The sequence below is a fragment of the Gordionus sp. m RMFG-2023 genome, chromosome 2, assembly GCF_954871325.1.
Source record: "Gordionus sp. m RMFG-2023 chromosome 2, tfGorSpeb1-WG-v2, whole genome shotgun sequence".
NCBI lineage: Eukaryota > Metazoa > Nematomorpha > Gordioida > Chordodea > Parachordodidae > Gordionus > Gordionus sp. m RMFG-2023.
The window spans coordinates 49,475,779-49,500,547 of NC_088776.1; the positions used below are offsets into that span (position 1 = coordinate 49,475,779).

The 24,769-nt window shown below is 27.6% G+C and overlaps 1 protein-coding gene across 5 annotated transcripts in view; it reads left to right on the top strand.

Annotated features, from left to right (window-relative positions):
* Positions 1-6,506: 6,506 nt before the first annotated feature.
* LOC135923965 (protein unc-13 homolog A-like) overlaps positions 6,507-24,769 on the top strand; it is a 76,059-nt gene continuing 57,796 nt past the window's right edge. For 2 of the 5 annotated variants that reach the window (XM_065459001.1, XM_065459000.1), the window contains exons 1-3: positions 6,514-6,647; positions 24,108-24,137; positions 24,481-24,580. In XM_065459001.1, the coding sequence (XP_065315073.1) occupies positions 6,626-6,647; positions 24,108-24,137; positions 24,481-24,580 (152 nt within the window). In that variant the 5' untranslated portion in view covers positions 6,514-6,625. Of the gene's footprint in view, positions 6,648-24,107; positions 24,138-24,480; positions 24,581-24,769 lie in introns of all 5 variants that reach the window. The other 3 variants (XM_065459002.1, XM_065459003.1, XR_010571307.1) reach the window with 2 other exon arrangements.

The window sequence follows — 24,769 nt, forward strand, 5'->3', positions numbered from 1 at the left end:
ATTTGGTTTGAATTGAATTAGTCCTTTTGGATGTAGAGTCGCCTATACCAAAATTATTTAGATGTTTCTCGATTTCCTTAAAACTCATGAACAGTCTTATAAAATAAATATTATTAGAATGTAAAAATGACAATTTACCTTTAGGTGTTTCTTGAGGTTATAGCTACTGGATTGATTTGAGGAAATATTTTTTTTACATTTTAAACAAATAAATTTGAAACCAGTTTTGGTTATAAATTTATTTTAAAAAAATTTCAAATCTAGGGAATGGGAAATTTGTATTATAGCTATTAAGAACATTTTCTTCCCTGGTATCTTTCATTTCACTAATATCATTGTCTGAATCACTTTCAACGATTTGGATATCCATAGGCGATGACATTTTAAATCATTAACACGTGATTTTGGTTTATAATACAAATGAAAATATAAATTAAAAATTGAAATTATATTTTAATTTCAAAATTAAATAAAATTATAATTAATTATGATATTACATTTAAATTTTCATGTTTACACTTACCTTCATTATATTTTTTAAAAGTAGCGAAGTAGCGGCTATTTAGCTATTTTCAAAAAAAGTAGCGCGCTAAAAAATTAAATATTTACAAAAAAAGTAGCCGCTATTAGCTATAGCTACCAAAAAAGTTAGCGCGCTACTTTAATAACTCTGCATAGTACTTACTTCTTCAAATGAAAATGATTTTACCCTTCCTTGGCCCCAATTTGATATATTTTAAACCAATAAAGATAAATGATGGTAACAAGTCTACACTTTGTAAATGTAAATTATATACCAACGCAAATATTTTAACCTCAATATCCAGCAGTTCAAACTTAAAGCATAGGTAAATGGATGAAATAATATATCATTTTTTAAACATTACTTTAATAATATAATAATATTCTTTCATAAAATTTTGAAAAGCTTAATCATAGAATTAAAATATATGTAGGCTATGCCGATATTAAATATCGGATCGGCACCTATATTTAGCGTTTTCCAAAAAAATCAGATCTGGCCGATACCTGAAAAAACCGATCTGATCTTTTTATTTTTTTTTGTTATTTTATGTTATGTATATTTATTTTACGTTATTATAAAATTTTCTAAATAATTTTTTTTAAACAATGTAAATGCACAAAACCCTCTAAATTTTACTTCTTTTTTAAAATAGATTTATAGTATTTTAAAAGTTTTTTTATAAAAATAGAAAGGAACACCTAAAGTTTTATTTATTTTAAATCTTTTTAAATAATAACGCCAATTTTATTATTTATACTTTAAATAAAAGAATTTTTTTAGATTATGGTATCTGAATTATGAAAATATTTTACAAAAGTCAAAGATAATTTTGCAAAATGCGTTATCTGTGGAATCATATGAGTCTGCCTTCAGTACGGCAGGGTATATATAGATAGTCCATATCTAGATATTATTGCCAGAAAATCTAGAGGCTCTCATCAGGGGCGTCGCTAGCCTTTACAATCTCAGGGGGCTCAACTAAAAAAAATTTATGGGGTCTTCGCCCCCCATACCCCCTAATTTGCGGGCCTACGGCCCGCTTTTGCCCTGCCTTCGGTCAGGTTATATATTAATGCAGTTATTTCCTTGCTATGTTTTGCCCTTTCAGGCAAAACATGGGAATAACCGGACATCTTGGCCTTTATGGCTTTGATGTCCCTAAGGCCTTTATTTCTTATTAAACATAATATGTCAATCAAAATTTACAGTATTAGCAATAGAAAAATAAACAATGAGTATAATTAGTGTAATAATAGCTATTTATGTAAATAAATATTAGGGGATGATTCGTTCTTAGCTAATAGTTGTTTATTGCTGTATGTTTTGATTGACGTGGTCAGGCCAAGTCCTGGGAAGTAATGGATAATCGGTCCCAGTTGTATGATACGGTGGAGGCGTCGTCTTCGGGTATCGATAGGTTTGATATCAACGAAGGGGTTTCCAGGTTAGACTGGGTCCCAAATAGAGAGTCGTCGTCTTGCTGGAGTAGAACTGATCCTTCCAGTATAGGTCCCTCGAAGAGCTCTAAATGCCTTCTTGGTGCCATCCAAGTCCTCGATGGTAAATCGGCAGGGTTGTCTTCAGTAGGGATCCATTGAATGTTTTGAGAGATGGCGGTGAAGTTAGGCAACCCTAGCTTGATCATAATCTGTGTAATGATAATCTCTAGGGATGGGGAGCGCGAGCCTCCTTTCCTGAAGGTATAGTACGCCACAGACGAATCCATGAATATCATTGGATGCTCGTTGTTACGGTGTATCGCCATAATCGCTCCCATGCCGACCGCTAAGATCTCTTTGCCGTTGATGTGGGCTATTGCGTGCGTTGGGATGTTAAAGAGCAGGCATGCTTCGCTGTATGCCACCGAGAGGTTATCGGTTTCCCAAAAGTTGATTCCTAGATGGGAATTGGATGCATCGACGTAAACGGGCGAGTTCGCATAATAATGCAGGGGCAGAGGTATCGCTAGAGCATCGATAATCAATTGTGCTTTGGTGAAGGCCAAGAAAGTGTCCACTACTGGGGCAAGTTGTCCACTATTCATGGTGACGTAGTATGGGGAGAATAGCCTTGACATGCCTGTTATGGTGTAGGCATAATGGTTGACAACCCCGAGGACTCTGGCTGCTAGCTCGATGCCTACGTCGAGGTGCTGGTACGAGTGTCGCCGGAAGACTTCTAGGCATTTCAGTAGTCTTCTTCTCGTAGTGGTGTCTGCGGAAACGGTCTTGTTGGATAGGTCAATAGGAACACCTAGGTAGGTGATTCGCGGAGTTGGATCCAAGACCGATTTTTCGGGCGCTATTTGTAGCCCCCATCCTTCCAAAGTGCAACGCAACGAGCGGGTAGACAATTTGACGTCCAATTCGTTAGCTCCATAGATCAGGATATCGTCTAGATAGACGTTGTAGCTAGCTTTCCTAACCGTTTTGGCGCATGCGTCAAGGATGATGGACTGCAGACAATAGGGGCTGAAGGATGCTCCCATGGGTAACACTTTGTATCGGTAGTTGTTATTATTGAATTTGAATCCGAAGAACTTCCTGACCCCGGTAGCAAGGGGGATGGAGAAGAAGGCGGATCTGATGTCGATTTTACAGGCGTATGATGCCTGATCTAGCTTGGCTGACATAAGCGGTATCGATCTTAAGCGGAAGGGATAGTGCAAAAAGTTTTTGGAGACTTCAGAGAAGTCGCTAATGACTCTAGGCGCTCCATTCCCCTTGGGGATCACGAAGAGCGGGGAACATATTTGGTCCTCGTCAGCCAGCTCAATGACATTAGCAACGAGGAGTTGTCTGATAATGTCATGGTATTTGTTATGGACGCCCGCGCGGGTATTGTGTTTGAAATAGGTGTTATTATTATTGTTTATTTTGAGGTGGTCAATGCGCGGGCGAAAACCTCTTTCAGCTACTCTTCTAGTGAAGGGTGACATGAGGGGCCCCACTACGAGTTTCGCGATTATATTATACGTACAAAATAAACTAGAATATAAATAATTAAGACTAGAATATTGATCATTAAGAAATAAAATATCTTGTATATAAATTAATTTTTACCTATTTTCTTTCCTTCTGTACTTACATTATTTACAATCATATCATTCACAATACTTTCTTCATTATTCAATGAATCTAAATAAGATTAATTTTAAAATGTATTTCTTTTTAGTGTATTTATTTTTGTAAATATAATATATAAAAATTAATATTCCATATTATAGTGTCCATTTTTCAAAATATATATAAATAAGCAAACTATTCTAAAATTATTTAGCATTTTTATTGAAATATAGTTTATTATTAAGTTAGGATAAACAAATAAATATATAATTATCAAATTATGAAAGAATGATTGAGTAAACAATTTAGCCAATATTATCTTTATTAATGTAAAAAAAATAATAGTGTATGATTTTTTAAGATATTGACTATTTATATAGAAAATATTTACTATATTTTATTTAGCTAATATTTTGACATCACAAAATTTTAAAAAATATTTCTAGTGTCCTGCTCCTGAAAGGTGAAAATATATTGTAGAGCAATTTGCTTAACTTGAAAACTAAAGAAATCAATATTGTTTAATACTCTGGTGAAAAATGACTTAAATAGAAATTCTATAGAAATTAGGCAAATTTGGGAGGAAATAGGAAAAACATATAACCTCAATTATGATCAAGTGAAAAAGAAACCTTCCATTAAAATAGATAATTAACTAATAAATTTTTATTTTTTAAAACTTAAATGTCCAAAGTGTTTTGTTAATTTGTAAAAATTTTAAGGATTTTTTTCAAAACATTTTCGACACAGACTTATATATAAATTTATTTACCTATTTTCTTTCTTTTAACATTTTTGTTTTCAATATTTATATCTTTTAAAACTACAATTAATGGTCTTTCAACTAAATCAAAGTTTGAATTTTAAAAACTGTATAAAATATACTTTGTTCATTACCAGCTTTATTATTGAATCCTCATTTTTGGTCCTCAAGATTATTGCTACTTTTATCTTTAGTTTTTTTCATAAAGACTTTATTGCTTAAATTTTTAAATCGCAAAGTCATTTTATTTAAATAGTGATTTTAAACTCGGCTTACAATATTAAATTTGTTAATTTTCAATTAATAAATCTTTATATTTATTTAATTAGGGTTATATAATAATTTAATTAATAAAAATCAATTAAACTTCAACTGTTTATGCTAAATTGATATTTAAACATTATGCATGGTATTGATATTTTATTTTTAACAAAGAATTTGATTGCAAGCTGACATAGTGAAGAATTTATATGTATTAATCTAATCTAATAAAATTTAGATAATCTTATTAATTTTTAAATAATAAAATTAAATCTATATATTACTTAATAGAATTATAATAAACAGGGGGACAATCAAAAAAAGTTCTTTTTAGTTTAAGGGGATATTAAGGAACCATTAAAAAAAAATTTTTTTTTGCTTCAGGGGGCTTTTCAAATTTTTCAGGGGGCTTGAGCCCCTGCGCTCCCCCCCCCCCCTAGTGACGCCACTGGCTCTCATATTTATTTAAAAAATATAATATATAATTTTATATATTAAATATTACAATTTTATAATTCATACCAAAATAAAATGGATATATAAAATAAATGTTTTTTTAATTATAGTTTTAATTGTAGAAATAAAGAAATTAAATTAAATGCATAATTTGATTTTTTGTATAATAAATATTGATTTCTTAATTACATTTGTTTCAAAGGAGGGTGGCGAAAAATCAATATAAATATCGGATCAGTATCGGATCGGGTTTGAAGCAATATCGGGTCGGATCGGTGAAAATATGTGGATCGGCACAGCCCTAAATATAAGCAATTAAAATACTACAGTATTGGGTTGGGAACCAACATTAAAAACCCAAGATTAACAAAATATTGGTTTTGGTTCTAAGTATTATATTGAGTTTTTTAAACAATATCTTCTATTTCTTGTTTTAGTATTGCTATTGGTTTGACTATAATTGTTAATATATTTAAAGAATAATTTAAAAACTTTGTTGAAATAATATATATATGGAATAGTGGCGTAGCCAGGATTTTTAATAATAAAATTTTACAAATAATTTCATTATAGATTTTATTTATTTTAAAATACCATATATAACATCCCATTATTTAATCAGCTGTGTTGAGCACTAAGCGCTCTTGTTTGTCTGATCAAAATTTTGAAATCAATTGTTGCTAAAATAAATAAAATATTGATACATAAAGATGTTATCTTATAATATATTATTTTTGTATAATTTTATTTATATTATAATTATATATATGAAATTTTTTTTATATAAAACGATATTATATATTCTTTTTGTATAATTTTATTATATTAAATAATATTTTTTATATATTTAATTTTTTAAGTAACGAGTAGCGTTACTTTTTTAAAAAGTTGGTAACGCATTCCTTTTTTCAGATGTAACTAGTAACGATAACGCGTTTCTCCTTTGTAGTAATGTTTACAGCACTAATATAATCTAATAATTAAATTAGCAGTCATTTAATAAAAATTTAAATATTCTTATTAATTTTTATATGACAAAATCGAATCTATATATAATACTTAATAGAACTATAAAGAAAATCGTTCAGGGGCTATCAAAATATTTTATTTTTAGTTCAAGGGGATATTAGAGAGTTATTTAAAAAAAATTTGCCTCAGGGGGCACCCCCTCTTATAGTAATACTACTGTGAAGCCATGCCAAATATATCTATATTTATTGAAATTATAAATATTTTTTAAATGCATATACTTCTAAAAAAATTGAAAGCCCCATAAAACAGTGTAGTTATAGAGAGCACGGGTCATTACTTACTTATTCCACTCTTCTGCACAGGGCAATATGGCAATATAAATATTTACTTATTGGTTATTGTGTAGAAGTCTTTAAAATATTTGTTAATATCATATGGAAAATAAAGATCATATTATATTGAAATCCAATTGATTTTTTTTAAAATTTATAATATGAATGAAATAAAAGGTTTACTCCTATAACATAAAATGTAAAGCCTATTTCTGTCATGGATGCATAATATAAAACTAAGAAAGATCATATGTCATTACTTTGTGTTACAGGTTAAATCATTTAGTTTTTTTTAAATATAAACCACTATTATAAATTTTCCTTTAAATGATTTCAAACTTTCATAGATAATCTTAGATTTTTTTAAATATTATAACTTAAATTTTATTTAAAAATTATGCTTAATACATAATTACAAATCAATTTTTTTTCAAAAATTATTTTTTCTTTAAAATATATTTAATAATTTTTTATATTTATATTTAGCTTATTATATTAAAAATGTTTAAGGTTATTTATTTTTGAGCATGAATTTTTTTCCATATAAATAAAGTTTAGGTTGGGTTCTAGTTCAGAAACATCAATCAAATTTTTTAACTAAGAAATCTTGCTTTTATATATATTGTTAAAAATTGATATTTTATATTTCAGAATTCTTAAAAGATAAATCAAAATAAAAGTTTTTAATTTTTAAAAATCTCATAATTATCTCTTTAATAATATACATGATTCAATAATATTTATTATAGTTAATACCAATAAGTGTGTCACAAAGAGGGGTTATTAAGGGTTCAAGCCCTACCAAAATTTTGGAGAGCTTGAAATTTTTAAAATAAAATTGAAGTAGGAAATTTAAAAATACATTTAGAAATTAAAAATTTTAGTTTTAAAGATTTTGACTTTGGGTACCCAATGAGTCCTAAAAAACTGAAAAGTCTAGCGATGATAGGAATTATACATTATAATTTATAGACAATAAATTTTTTGTCATTATAAATTAAATTTTATTTTATAATTAATTTTTCTACAATTTTATATTTTAATAAATATCAGACTGCAGAGGTACCATTTGCAAGACCTGGCTCGGATTATTTTTTAAAATATTTTTGGCCCAGACATGCCCAGGTTATATATTTTCAGGCCTGAATTTTTTAAAAATATTACATTTATTTTTAATTTTTATAGGTAATAATGGTGATTTAAAATATTCGGTTTTAAAATATATGGCCTGGGTATTTAAAAACAAATTATTTTGTGCCTGTATATTAAAAAAAATTAATGGATCAGGTTTAGAACTGAGCCTGGCCTGCAGGTCTCTGATAAATATAAATAAATAGATAAAATAAACCCCAAATTTTTCCAAAAATGGATTCAGTTTAGGTTCACAAGGACTTTGAAAACAGGAGCCGATTCACAGCACTATAGGTTCATTTCAAAGCTCTGAAAAACTTATATAGATACTGAACCACTAAACAATAGTGAAATTTTAGGTACACATTGCCAAAGAGGAAGGCATGGGGAAATTTCTAATTAGTGGGCCCCTCCAATAAATTTTTTTTTAAAGGTCTTCCTGGCTATGACTATTTAGTTGCTTGGGATATAGACATAATAATGAATAGCTTTTTAATATTTTGTCCACAATTTTTAAAGATCACAATTCGTTTCCCTATAGTGCAGAATGACAGCCTTTACAAAAACGAAATTATTTCATTTTATCTTTTATAAGGTAAACGGATATTATGATATCGTCTTTTTAGAATTGAAGTATGCTAAAGAAATGTATATTTAGCCTTGTAAAATTAGCATACCTGTCAATTTTTCAAATATCTATTTTTTATTATCTAATTTCTAATAAAAAATTTCCATCCCGCCTTTTTTTAAACGAGTTTTCCTTGTTTTGAACATGCTTCCAAGAGGTTGTGTGTGAGGTGTAAGTAATAATTAGTATTCTCCAGCTCACTTAACTTTCTAAATATTCTCGTAAACACGATAATATATCATTTTTTTATAACGAATCTCCTACGCATTATATTTAATATAGCTTTATTTATTTATAGATGAAATAATATTAATAATATAAAAAAAAACTAATTTTTAATTGAATAATATCAAATTTTTTAAAAATTATATTAAATTCCAAAATCTATAAAATTTGAAAGGTCTTGAAACGACAAATAAAAATGACTCTTTCTTACGAGTTTTTACATCAGGCTATTACTTTAACGAGCTCGACCCCGATCCGAGAGGAGGTTGGATACTTCTTCTAAGCGGGCTTCCGAATTCATCTATTTCTGTTTTAAAATGAGAGGATATACCTTTTTTTTCGGAGAAAACATTATCTTTCGCTTTTTTTATCATGTTCAAAATTTGGGATGGGGGGATGGCTTTCGTCGCCAGCATAAACTTTGAGAGTTCCTCATTTTCGGGTTATTATCACGAATACATGTTTATTTATGAAAATATTTAAATAAATTGAAAGACTAGATCAGATTTTTCCCCATCTTTTTAAATCTTTATAAAATTGTAAAATTATTGGAAATAAATTTTAAAATTTTTCTTATAGTTAGCCATAAAAATCACTTAGATTAAATAATTTTTTCAACACATATTTTATTTTTTCCTTTTTTTGACCCTTCACATGTGGTAGGAATTTAATCTGGGTTAGAAAATTTAAAAAAAATATAAATTATGCACATTTTGCCTTTTTAGTTATGTAAGATGTTATTTAACTGGAATCATATGCTAGAATATAAATAGTACCTACCCTGTGAAATTCAGTCAATTTTGCCCAGAACTTTTGAATCTTATTCATTTATGATAATTTGTTATATACTGATTTATCATATAAATTAAATAATGCCCAAAAATTAATCGCGGAACTGTCTGAAATTTATTATAGGGTAATAAGTATACTCTTCATAAACTCTAAAATAGAATTTCAGTTAAATATAATTTAAAAAAGACAGGTGCTTAAGATGATTTAAGTTTTTGGAAATGTTAAGTAACCCGAGTTATTCAAAATAAGCTTGGATTTTCTCTATTTCTACGACATGTATAACACCTGAAAATATAAGAATAATTACTTCTAACCTTATCTTGACTAAACCCCATAACTAGAAAGGAATTTTAGCTCATGAAATTATTAATATTAGATTATTTATATTATAGTAAGCTATAATTTTATGACGTAAAAGTTTTCACCATTAAATGGAAATCTAGACTGTAAAGCTCTATTTTTAGATTACTCCCACTAAAATAAAATGGTTATTGACTATATTATATCATTAATAATTTATATTTTTTGTTAAAATATAAAAAAAATATTGCTAAAAATTGTTAAAATTATTCATCCCAAATTTACCATTAACCAATCATAATTACTGCATGAATTTGATAGGCATTTGAGATCTGTAAATCCCCGTCTGTTTCGGTCCGTTTTGAATTTTTGTACAAATTTCCCGGCCCAAAATTTTTTTACCCGGTTCGGCCCTTTATAATTCTTTAAAAAATTTGCCCGGCCCAAAATTTTGCGAAATTTAAATCCCGATCATATAAATAACGTGTTCAATTTTTGGGAATTTATTATATTTTTTATAGAGTGGACATCTCCTTAAAATATGTATGCATACTGTATTTTATTTTCAAATAGTATTGATCAAAATCATAATATTAGCTTGAAATTGAAAAAAATATGTCAAAATTTTATGCCCGGCCTGACCTAATATCTGTATTTTAGTCGGAAAGAAGGTCGTCTATCAATATTTTTTACTAAAATGAATACAATGTTGGAATTACACGTTTCAAATAGAAATGTGACACCAAATTTAAAATGTTATTTTTTGTCACTAATAAAATGATGGATTTAAGAAAATCCGTATAAGATGTCATCAAATATCTCGATAGAATGTAATTCATATTATAACTTCTCTATATGATGGAAATTTGTTTATTCCACCACCATTTTATTGTTTCTTCTTTTTATCAGACCAAGGGTAATCGTAACATCATCTATTAATCTTGTTGAGAGGTCAGTCATTTTTTTCACTAATCTGCGAAGAGTTGATTGTTTCAATGTTTGCATTTATTGCAAAGGTATCTATCATTGATTTTAATTTTCCCTATTTGATGCGTGCTTCCAGTCTTAGCTTGTTTTGACAGAATTTATTTATAAGACATAAATCTATGTCTAATAACTTATCCTGTTAAGCAATGTCTTACCCTGGATGCTTTGCAGTCTATTACATCCTTAAGCTTTTTATGTGAGTAGAATATAATCTAGCTTAATTTTCGTGTACCACTCTCTTATGTTATTAGTGCTTGTCCTTTTTCTTAAAGAAAGTGTTAGTTAAATCAAGGTCAAAGTCTTGCCCAGATCTCAATACAAGCTCTCCTTCATTTACTTCTTCGTATCCAAACCCACCATGGTATCTTATGGATCCTTCTCTTGTCGTTCCCACATCTGCATTTAGATCTCCGCCTATTATAACTGTCATCTTTGGGAATTTCTATCAGAGCTTCATCAATGACATCTCTAAAGTTTTATTTCTCGCCCATTCGTTTATAAAATTTCTAAGGCTTTGGCTATCTCTTCTGGACTACCGCATATAATCCCGTCATCTATGTACCAGAGATGAAGATCTAACATGCACCTGCTTTTAATATTTTTAAAACTAGATTACCTATTCCTAGACGAATAAGATCGAACCTAGGGGATCACCCTGTTGAATTCCTTCTGAGGAAGAAAGCCTATATTCACAATATTGTAGGATGGTGGGATTCGCATAGCAATTTAAAATATAACTGGTAGCATGGGAAGCTTGATGAAGGATTTTAGGAAGGCAGGTCGTTTTATTGTGCTGTATACATTGCTAAAATCAATTTTAATTAGGCGTTTGTTTAGTGGATTATTATGGAGATAGATGCTGGTTATATGAGCAGCAGACTCACAGCCACCTTTGACACCAACCCCTAGCTGAGTTGAAGTGAGAAGTGGAGACTTTCTCTTGATTCGAGCCGAGATAAATTTTGATATCAATCTCCTGAAGAGGGTGCCTATGGCAATTAGGCACAGGTCTTTGTTGGGTTTTGTAAGAGCGATTAGTTTTGCTCCAAACATAATTGGCTACTTTCTCCTTTTGAAGCGAATTTTGAGAACAATTTCATATTTTGATATATAGTTTGGGTAAATTACATCATAAATACATGTTAATTTTTAAAATATTCATTTAAAGAAATAACCACCAGGGAAAAAATGAATACTTGTTATAAAAAAAATTTTTTTGAATTATAAATTCTACCGCTTTTTGTTTGAATCAATGTGGCAACCCTGGTTAGAACTCTAGAATATTCAACACAAACTAAATAAAATTAAATTGAAATAAAGAAATAGCCACAAATTAAATTTATTTATATCTTTACAATGAAATTATCACTATAATATAATAATATAAATTTATAGGGAAACCTTGAAAAAAAATATGAACAAAATCCCTGGTTATTTAAAAAAATATTAAGTGCTACAAAAAGAGGAATAAATTTAAAGATATTCCTTTAAAGAATTACATTTTATAACAAAGTTCATATCATTTGGTGTAGACTGTATCAATCTTTTTTGTGGGATATCAAACAGGGCATTTGGGCCTGACCTTGACTAAATTAAAATTAATTATATCCAGCTACAAGAATCTATCTAGGTTATTTTTAAATTTTGTGAACCAGATTACATCTTCTTTAATCCCGATAAAGATTCATCATCTTCAATATTATATTCAAATATGGAATTTGAAAAGACTCCTTCCTCATATAAAGGCATCAACTCAGAATAGGCGAAATTTATTTTTGATATGTAGTTTTTTTTATAGGAAGGAATTTCACTTATTTCTAACTCAATGAAAACTATTCTAATAAAATGTTTATAAAATTTAACGCATTCTTAATATATTTTAAAAGCTATATAAAAATGAGAAATCAATTCACATGCAGTAACTTTAAAAAATGGCAATCTTATATTTCTTAATATCTCCTCTGCTAAAATTATTTAAAAAATTCTTTATCAAATGTTTATATCCACTTCGCAACGGTGACAATAACGTTACGATTCGAAAGGTTATTTTGCTATTTATTTTTAAATTCTCTGATGACATGTCAGCTCATCTACCAATATTCTCAGCTGATAGTCCAACAATCTTAAAAAATCGAATTTTTTACGTGTTTTTTTTGCTCCGAGCGCATGGCCAGTTGACACGATGAAATGGATGGTAGGAAATTATAATTATAAGTAAATCACCTAATATTAATTTAATATAAATTATCATAATTTTCTGCTTAAAATTCAGGTATTCAGTCAAGCGATTTAAATTATTAATTTATTTTAAATTTAAAAACAAATTATTTCTCAATTTTTTTTTCCATATGAAAGTTACGCCACGCTAACCATTAAAATGTAAATGTAACTTTTTTTTAAAAAAAAATACATGTTTTCTGAATTATTTTTTTTGATATAATAAATAACTTCAGTTAAAAAGAAAAATTGGAACAAATTCGATTTTCGATAATTGAATTTGAAAACTATTTACGAGAAGATAAAATGATGGAGGAGAAAGAAAAATAATCAGGTTGTAGCTATGACATCTTATTTTTATTTAAAAAGTTTAAAGATTTTGACGTAAGATGGATGGAATGATATATTACTTTCTAAAATATAGTAAATGTGTACTTAATTATTTTAATTTTTTAGTGTAAAAATCACATTATATTCAAGCAGCTTATTTAGAATTCTAAAAAAATGACGCTAAGTGTAGATATAGTTTTATAAACTAGCTTTTCTACCATATGCTTTGTGGCTTCTATCTGAGCCCAGTAGCATTCGCGGAAATTTTTCCAGGGGAGGATAAAATTTTTATTTTATTTATAAAGTATGAAACCTTTATTCATAAAACATTTGCATTTCGCGATTCTTCCTTACTTCTTAAAGCGGCAAAATGTCTTACTTACCAATTGGCGACATGATATAGAAATATATTTAAAAAAATCATAATAGTCCTGTTCCCGTTGCCTCAATTATACCATTTTATTGTAACCGGGAACTTATTGGTTATAGCAAACCTGACTATCTGGTTGATGATTTATATGATTATAAGTTAATAAGTTGACATGGTGCTTTAATTTTTTTATAATCAAGTTTTCTATCACGATTCACTATCTCCGAAGGAACAAAACCTGTTCATTTTTTGTTCATATTGTTGTAAGTGAAGAATTGTCGAAATTACAAAAGGGACAATCCAGTTTAGTTTCTAAATAGGCAGATATCACGGAGAATAGGAGAAACGTGGATAATTTGCATATAAGAATATTTATGGATTTATACCCATATTGATAGGGCACAATTTATCTTAATAAAATATCTCCTATTATTTCTATGTATGTGTGCCATTCACCCTTCTTTCAATATTCAATTTTTCAACTTCTAATAATGGTCCCGGAATTTGTAAATATGAAATAATTCCTGGCAGGTGCAATACCAAATAAGTTTTCAAAAAACATATATATGTATATATTGAAGGGCATAGGCTCCCCTGTTCTCCGCCATTGCTTTCCAATAGATTCCCTAAGTAAAATATATGAATGCCGACCACGTATGTTGACTGAGAGGACCCCCTTCCCTGATATTTTAATAACGCTGGGTTCGGGTTGCGAAAAAATCACTGCAGACCTCTAGCTGGAGACCCGAAATAAAAAGATTAAAAAGGGGAAAAGTAAAAAATAATGAGATTTTTTTTATTTTTTACTTATCCATATTTATTTCATGGCAAAACTATTCATCCTCTTTATCATCTCATTAAATTATATAAGAATTATCAGAGTAGAGGTAACATTTGCACTGGACGCCCCACCCGTTTTTTGCGCAGTTAGGATTTTTTTTAAGAAAAATTTTTCAGTCCCAGCCCTGATTTTTAAAAAATATATTTTATTTTTTTTAATTTTTAAAGCTAAATAATAACGTTTTAAAATATATGGTTTTAAAATATACGATATGGCCCGAGTATTAAAAAAAAATTTTTTTTAGTCTTAGTCTGGGTATATTTAAAAGAATTAATATACAACCCGGTCCATTTACCCGGGCAGGGCTTAGAGCTAGGCCTCTAGGTTTATGAGAATTATAAATAATGAACTACTAAAATATAAATATAAGGTATTTTTTGAGGCCAACTACGATGCTTCCTCATCTGACACAGACCTTCATTGGCCCAGTCCTGTCTTCAAGGGCCTTATATCATATTTTCTAGTGGGCCTGAGTTTTTAAATTTTTTTAATGGGCTTAAAAGCTTAAAATTAATAAATTTAAATTTAACTAATTTAAAACAGTTGCTAACTTAAAGAAATATTGCCATTTTTTCTTCTAATATTAATAAATGAATAAATTTCAGTATTGTAAACAAAATGATTGCCTAGATAAACTTAAATATTGTTTATTTTTATTAAATACAATAAATTAAATTTTTTGATCTGGGTTTGGGTCATCTCGGGAAATTTTTTTGAAACTTATTATGGGCGTCCGGGCTTGGAATTTTTTTAATATTAGATATAATTTTTTTTTTACTGTGGGCCTAGGCTGGGGTTGGTTAAAAAATGAAGGTCGATCTGACATTTATTTTTTGTCACGAAAACCTTAGGGATTAAAAAATTGATTAAACTTTTGCTTTCTTTTTCAAACATAAGGATTTTTTTAGTATATGGCAACACAGAGAAAATTTTTCCGCGAAAAGCATTATCACAAATGTTGATTACTAAAAGATATTGTCGTGAATGCATTATCGCGAAGGTCCCACCGGGAATATCGCGAAATAAATGACGAATGCATTTTCTCAAAAATATAATCGCGAGTTCATCATCAGAAGTGTATTAACCTATAACGCAATAAAGTGAAAATTAAGATTTTTACGTTTATTAATCTTCAGGACAGAAGGTAGACAAAATTCTAAAAAATGATCGGGATTGGGCTAGGCTCGTCCTAAAAAAATTAATGTTTTCCGAATACAATTAATCATTTTTATTTAGCATAAAAATGCATTTATATAAAATTTCGAATTTAAAATTTCGAGTAAGCCGGGCTCAGGCCTAAGTAGAAAAAAAATGTACATGGATCATCAAAGAAATTTTTATAATCATATCCAGGGTTTCGAACCGTTTAGTATAACGGTTCGGTTCGTTCCGGTTTTTAGTTTAAAATTTTATAAAGGTTTTTTTCCATTTCGGTTTTTTAAAAAAAAATCATATCGGTTCGGTTTATAATTTATAACGGTTCTTTTCGGTTTGTTCCGGTTTTTATAAATTTAATTTTAAAAAAAATTCATCATTAACCATGTATATATTAATTTTAGAGAAAAATCTTTTTTTCCGAATTGATAGTTAAATTTCCACCCAATCCTATAATTATTGGATCTATAATATTTCGAAATGCTTTGTCGTCAATTGATTTTATTGGCCTACCGTGAACTGTTATTAGCTCGGTGCAGGAGCGGATTAAATTTTCTTTATTTATATTGATTTGTATTGTAGTAGTGTTGGACTTAAAAGCATCTTGGATGGTATTATACTGGTTTGCAGTTTTCGTTATTGGAATTTTTTTAATAGTCAAATTTTCTTTCTTTTTTCTTAATAATTTGAATTCCCTATTGTGGAATCTTTCTATATGTCGTTCAAGATTTGCAGCATGGTCTCCAATTAAGATCTTACCACAATCTTCTATTTTACAAATAGATTGATTTTTAATGATATCTAATTTAAAATAGGAACGCACAGGATTTGACTTTTCCCGAACCATTTAATAGATAACTAAAAAGCTATATGATGATAGATGAAAATCTTTTATTATATAAATAGAATAAATAAAAAAGCTTAATAGAAACAATTTTACCTTCATTTTTATTTTTTTAAATAACTTGGATTATAGAATTTAAATGACAATAAATAAAATGGTCAGCAATAAATATTTTAATGATATAATAATTTTTTATTTATAAAAATCATATTTTTTTTAAATTCAGAATTCTAATATTTATTATTAAAATAATATGTTAGTTAGCATTTACCATTATCATATATGCAAAATAAAAAAAATATGATTAAAGAATGGCATTTGTAATGAATATTTTTCTAAATCTGTATTTTTAAATAATAAAAATCTTACTATAAATCTTCAGTTTAAATAAGTTAACTAACATTGCATTAAATTATTTTATACTTTTATTTATTTGTGTTTAATATTAAATAAACTTACATTTAAAAATAGGAATTACATTTTGATGTTAAACTAAATATAACTAGTATAGTTTAATTCAAATTACCCACTCTGATATATTCTATATAAACTAAGATAAACTTTTTTTGAATATATCAATTAATAAGAAATTATTGTAAAACAATATTATATAAAAATTGGTCAGTACTTTATTTCTGTTAGATGTTAATATAATATGACAGAATAGGTAATTTAAGTTAAACTATAGTATTTATATTTAGTTTAACATCAAAATGTAATTCCTATTTTTAATTCACTGTAAGTTTATTTAAATATAAAACACATTAATAAATAAATAAAAGTATAAAAATAATTTAATGCAATGTTAATTAACTTATTTAAACTATTTATAGTAAGATTTTTATTATTTAAAAATACAGATTTAGAAAAATATTCATTACAAATGCCCTTTAATCATATTTTTTTATTTTGCATATATGATAATGGTAAATGCTAACTAACATATTATAATAATAAATAATTTATAATATTAGAATTCTGAATTTAAAAAAACAATGATTATAAATAAAAAATTATTATATCATTAAAATATTGCTGACTATTTTATTTATTGTCATTTAAATTCTATGATCCAAGTTTTTATAATGAGATAAAAAATTTAATTTAGCCAAGAATAATTATGTCTGATTTTAAGATATCTTATCTAATTAACAGATAAATTGTCTAATCTCTTATAAATTAAGTATTTAAAGAAAAAACAACAAATCTGGTATTATTTGATATATAATGTTGATAATATAAAAATATTTAATTTGATATATAATGTTGATAATATGGAAATATTTAATTTGAAAAGAAATCACCAATTTAAAAAATGCCCCCAAGGAAAATTAAAATTTTAAATTTAGGTTAATAATTTAAAATTAATTATTTTTAAAACCGTTTTGAACCGGTTTAAACCGGTTAAAAATATTTATAACGGTTCGGTTTGCTCTTTTAATATTTTCTTCATAACGGTTCGGTTAAGGTTACGTTTCAGAACATCATAACGGTTCATTCCGGTTTTGCGGTTCGGTTCGGTTCGAACCCCTGATCATATCAATCATTTGAGTTTGACAAATATATAAAAATTTATTTAAAAATCGCGACATTACATGTGGTAATTATTCACGATAATGCTTTCTCTCTAGTACATTTGATATACAAGGGAATGTTTTTGCGGTAATACATGCACTGTAAATGCATTCGCGAAATTGTTTTCACGGTGATATCATTCAGTATAATATATTCGGGTAATATTTTTGCGAAAATAAATTCATCGTATTCGCGATAATTAATATCTTCTTCACTGCAATGCATTTGCAATATTGCTTTTGAGGTTGCATTCGCGCAATTATCCTCGATAATATATTTCGTCGTAATGACATGTATGATTTTTTTTCTCATACTACCCCTACCTACCCCTTATAACCATTTAATATTCTGATTGTGAAATATATTTAGTATGTAGTCAGGACTTTATTGAATTTTTCACTTAGGAAAGCAGAGAGACATTTTTATAAATTGCGTATATCTATTTTATTCTTTTTATTATCTTTTTCTCATACGATATAATACTAGATTCTTCATTTTTAAAATAAGATTCGTGACATGAATAAGCTGCTTAGAATATGAATTAGGATAATATAAATAATTTGTAATAAATTGAATTCGGTAACATTTGGCATAATAAAATTTAATTTTAAATGTGAAGGGCATCAAACATAAATTATTATTTTTTTATGAAATTTCATTTGATAGGGCATTTATTTCTTTAATTCGATCTGGCCCCAAATATCCTCTTTAGTTACAACCACGTGTGCGGTGTTAATAACATCAAAACAATTAAACTGTTCAGCAGAACGTCTCAGTTATATTTGTTTAGCAATAAATCAAACCATATATCATATTTTCATCTTGTTTTTCTATAAAACTAGTCATTTAATATCCTTTTTTATTTTAAAATTAAAATTATTATTAGTAATACTTTTATTATATTTTTATTCTAATGATAATTTCATCATATTAACTGGAGAAAGTTCACATACCTTCAAAAATGCAATCGAGATCATCATTATTATATCAGGGTTTAAGCGATAAAATGAGAGCCACGTTTGTATTTTTTAGGTGGAGGATGGTAGTTATCTCATATAAACTTACCTAAACTCACAATGACCTAAACTCACAATGAAAAATAAAGGGAGTCACATGTCCATTAATTTTACCGATTTGCAAAAATTTCATATTACAATTTGATAATGAGTTATTTTTTTATACGAATTGTTTTTGAATGAAATCATTTTACTTGTAAGAATGATTTTTTATAAAATAAATCACGGACTTTACCTTAGCTGATGACTTTCCCGTCAAATTCTTATGTGTTTTTTTTGAATTTCTAGACATGTAGGTGAATACTTTATTATAAAATAAAATTATACACCCATTTTCAGAGATTACGGTCCGATGCGAAAGTGAATTCTGCAGATTTTTTTAATAAATAGTTTCTGGGCATGGGGAGTCAAATCCGAGTCAAAATAGCTCGCTCTGCTATCTCAGTCCAGGTCCTAACCTTCTTGGGAACAACTGCTGTCATTCAACAGTATAATGATCTCTTTTGATATATAATGATAATTAACCCACAATTTAGATATTCTATGAAAAAAACATATAAAAACTAATATCATCAGACGGGGAGAACCTGATTCATTTGAATATCATGAGTTGATTTGAATTATTTTGGTATATAATATACTTGGAAAAAGGGAAAAGAAACAAAATAAAAAATAAATATTATTCATAGGAGTATCCAGGATTTTGCTAAGAAGGGAGAGGAGCTCTATTAGGTGGGGGGTTTCCCCATAAATTTTATTGGAGAACTTTAGGTCGACTTGTCGGACTTTGGCTATATCAAATTTTTATAAAACTAATTTTGGGTCTTCATTTTTTTTGAATATAAAAATGTTTATTCTTCTAAAAAATAGTGATACATTTTTTGAGAAGGGAGGTTGGGGGTTGGGGGAATTTTTTATTAGCTTAATATGATATTTCTGAGAAAAGGCAAATATGCGATGGGGTCCCCACCCCCTCCCCTTGCTTACGCGCCAGAATATATTGATATATAAAAGAGGAAAGTAATATTATTAGAGAAGCGCAAAATAGAGATCACCGTCAAAAAATTTAAAATATTTATCATGTCGATGAATTTCATTATTAGCCAGTGATGGGTGTCCCTCTTCAAAATAAAATTTAATCACTAAAAATTGATTTTTAATAGAAATTATCTCTTCTTTTTTTGAGATATCTGGACTTTTAAAAAATATAATATTATATTGCACTAATATATTAAAGCTAGATGGAGTTCATTGCTACTTTTAAAATAAAAATAATTATAATATTAAAAACCTATAAAATATAAATAAAATACGAAAATAAACCATTATTTTTTTCTTGTCATTTATTTTATTTTATTTTTTATCAATAAAAGTCTTACTTGTTATCTATCATTTTTTACTGAACTATTTAAAAAATTAACAACATGCCATCTGGTCATTATTATAGGAATTATATTTGAATTATATAAAAAAAAATATTTGAAATTAATTTAAGGGCTATTTTTGAACTTAAAGTGGTAGAAAGGAAGGGTCCCATAATAATATTTCAGCCCTAACTTAATTTCGACAAAAAGTGAAGATAGAACCCTTAATAATCAAGCAGCGATATTTAAGATTTAACTTGGAGGTGGGGGGGGGGGGTTGATGTATTTGTGAAGTGGAGGGATCTCTAAGGATAATAATTTAAACACCAATTCAATTTCGACCAAAAGTGGAGTCGAGTGCTTAGGTATAAAATATGGCAACCCAAAGCTAAATATTATTTTTAAAAATTTGGATACTTCTATCGTCTGCACATTAAAATTTTTATCATCTGATTATTAGTTGTATTTATTAAAATATCCATATTTTTAAAGTAATCGAAATATTGTTTAAAACTACCCTCTGTAGTTAATTTATACGGATTATGTATTCAGTTTTTTTAATCATTTTCACAAACTGAATTTATTTGCGTGACCTTGAATAAAATTTTTAATGAGTTTAGAAACCTCTAATTATTTTATAACCCTATAATATTCGAGCTACTTTATTTCATAGTTATAATTTTTAATTTTGGTAATAAAGAGAAAAGGAAGAAATGGAGGGTAGGAATGAATAGAAGATGGAATTGGTTTGAAATGAAGAAAGTCATTGTTTGGCGGGTGATTAAAAAAAAGAATTGTGGTTTCCATGTAAATTTTCAGGCGTGCATCAATGTAGCTCCGTCTTCTACCCTGGTTGTTACGTCATGAATATATGCATTAAAATAAGATTAATGGTTTTTTATAATATATTCTCAAATTTAAGTATTTTTAAAGTAGTAGTAAAATGTCTATATCTATTTATAATACCATTAAGTCTTTTTTTCTTTTGAAAATTTATTAATATGAGGGAGGATTAAATATTTTATTTAAAAAAAATAAATTGATCTAATAGATAATTACAAATACACATTACACGATATATCGATTTTACAAAAAATAAATATTTTTTTATATTTATAAATATTATTATCCAATTTTAATACTGTCATTTTTTTAGTTCCCTAAATGATTTGTTAAGATTTAAAATTTCAAAGGATTCTTTTCTTTTCTTAGGTTCATTTTTTATTTCGAGAGAAATAAATTAAACTTCGCGTTTATGAATGATCTGATAAAGCGCGATTTAACAAACGAATCAATTAAGGACGGAAACAAATAAAAACGATAGAAGTAGAAGAGGATTATAATATGATATTTTTTCCCTCTAAATAGTATATTAAGATTTATATTGACACTTTCATTTGATAAAAATAAGTAAATGTTTAAGCACTTCTATACTTCCCCTAGATCAATGACGAGATTACTCCTTACTGGTTTGGTAATTACTATAAACCGTTTAAGCCAATTTTTAGCCTGATAAAAAATTGACGAGTCCCAGTTTTTAGCCGAAAATGTCAATATTTGAAAGAAATTAATATAAATTAAAACGCCTTAATGTTGACGAATTTTCTCCGTCACGCGCTGATAGATTGAACCGATTTAGCCATACCCAATATATTCCTTACCCCCCTCTTACCATACCAAGTCAAAATTAACAAAAAAGGAAATTCCAAAATCGATTTATTTTTAACCTGAACTCACTGCCACCCAGTAGTTACCTTTGTTAGATACTCATTCCTTATTATTGATGAAGTTTTTCACAAATCATGCTGACTGACCGATCCTGCAGGATTCAACGTTTGGCATCTCTTAATCCCCCCTCCCACGTTCTAAGAGTATCTCCCTTCTTACCCACACACTTCCTTACACCTCCCTTCCCTATTTTTTTTATATTAATTAATAATTATATTTAAATTTTGGAAAAATGCGAAAGAAGAGAAGTAGTGTTAATTAGTCGAGTTCTTCCGATCATGACTAAAAGTAATAGTCAAGCAAAAACTCGAGACAATAAAAAATATGTTCAAAACCCGGAAATCTTATAACATAAAATTTATTTTTTTTAATGAGCGAAAGATATTTAAATTACCTTTAATAAGAAATTCACATTTTCTTCATAATTATTATATTTAATATATAGAAACGTAATATCCCCCTAGATTACGCTTAATTAAATTCCCTTTTCCAGGTTCTAATCAATCACGAATTTGTTAATATTATTACCTATAATACATGTATAATATAAATAGTGCATCATTTTTTTTTACGTTTTTTTTTGCAAGGTATTTATTATATAAAATATGTATTTAAAAATCTATCACGAATTATTTAAAATTAAATATTGACATAAGTAATTAATCAATTGATCCACTTAGTTATTGATTTTGTTTATCCGGCCTTGAAGAAATAAGCGGGCTTAAAATACAAAAACATAATTATCATTTATGTTGCCGCATACGGTTAGCCCCCCTCTCCTATTTATTTTTTATATAACAATTATCAAGATAACATATATAGAGGTTATTAGAGGAACATTTATAAACTTTTTCTTGTAAAATATAAATAATCATATAATTTTTAAAAATTTATAAATTTCAATTTTAAAAAATTTTTCAGTGAAATTTTTATTGATTACTAATTAATATCTCTATTTAGTAATTGATTAATTGGTCGTTAAACTCTTTAATATATTTCTTTACATCATAGGCGATACAATTAATTTATATTCAGGATATAATTTACAAATTTGTGGCCCGTTATTTTTTTTTAAACTCTGCCGTTTATTTGCAAAATATATTTTATAAGATTTTTTTAAAAAAATATTACATTGAAAACCGATATCTTTTGGACACGGAGCCGAAAAGCATAGTTTCTTGTTGACTCCTTATTTTCAAAATTCATAGTTGGGGATCCAAACCGAAACACTGATATTTTTTATCACACCTGAACCGCTAAATGATTTTCTATCCGAACCTGAATCAACCGCCAAAAATGTTGGGAACTGGTCCTTGAACCTCATGATTTTATGCTTAAAAAATAATGTGAAAGTTATTACCTTTATATTGCTAAAATTCTAATTTATATCCGAATTGTTTTAAGATTATTATCAATCACTTTTGATTAATAAGTTTTGGTCACAGTTTTAAATTTTTATATATTGCTTTTTATATTTTTCAATAGCTCAGCGGAGTTTAAATTAAGATTTTAGCCAAAATAATATTATGCAAGCCTCGAGATTCCGTTAATAGATGTCTAAACCGTTCTGCCATCCATTATCAAAATCTCAAGGCTTGCGTAATATTTTTTAATAACACCTATGGTCTGGACCCCAAAAAAGATTGATTTTATATCAAACAATTAAAATCAGTAGATGGAGTTGAAGTTCTATAAATGTTTGATTTTTATAAAAATTATTCTTTACCGACTTCATCAGGGAAAAAGCAGCTAATAATTTTTTTTAAAAATACCGGTTATGTTTTAGAAAACGAACGCTTTTATATATCCCGATGTTTTCAATTTTTTATCATTTATTTTTATATCTAAAAATTATTTAAAATAAGTTTCATTTAATTTACTTAAATGTTTAGAAATCGAAATATAAAATATGAATATTTAAAACTTAATACAAATATTAATAATAAGACGAAGGGATTTAGAGAATAAAATAAATTATTTTAAGTTTGAGATATATTTTTTAATTTCAGTTAGAAGGCCGAATGTTGTGCCGGGCCTGAATCTACCACCGATATTCGGGCTCCAAAAATCGATTTGGCTGGACAATATTTATGTAGGAAGTGAAGATAGTTTTATTTTTTTATTCCAAAACCTGTGATAATTTGTTTTTTTCCCATCATTATAAATATTTAAAATAATATTTTTATTTCAATTTAAAAAAAAATTTATATTTACTATTTCGATTGGCAGTGAAGAGTGCTCAATTATTGGGAAATACAGGTGAATAAATAAAATATGAATTTTTTATAACCTTAATTTTCTTTCTCTATCTTTATACCAAATTTGTAATTCTAACCGATCATATTTCTCTATCCTTTGTCTTCAAATTCTGGAGTTTTTTAAAAAATTTATATACTATTTAGAGAAGGTAAAGAAAAGAAAGACATTTAAATGAAAAGAGAAAGAAGAAAGAACGATCTTTTCATCTTCTTATATTCTTGCACTATTTGCTAATTTTTATCACCAAATCATCTCTATGCCTGAAAATTGACCTTTACACATCACCTCCTTTCCTCATTTATATAAAAAATTCTACTAAAAAAAATAATTTTTTATTCCCAAGATGATTTTTACACGTATGTCACTCTAAAATTGCAAAGCGTTAAATCGACGACAGTCGCCGTAAAAGGAATTAATCCATGCTGGGAACAAGATTTTATGTTGTTAGTATTTTTTTATCATTGACCTTTATATTTTTATATTGTTTATCCATTAACTCGAAAAACTCCCAAAGAAATAAAGTAAGATAGAAGGACTTAAATAAATAAAAAATCCTTTATACATTATTAAGCCAACATTTGGTTTCATAGAATGGTCATTGGATTGGAACTATATAATAGCATTTAATTTTT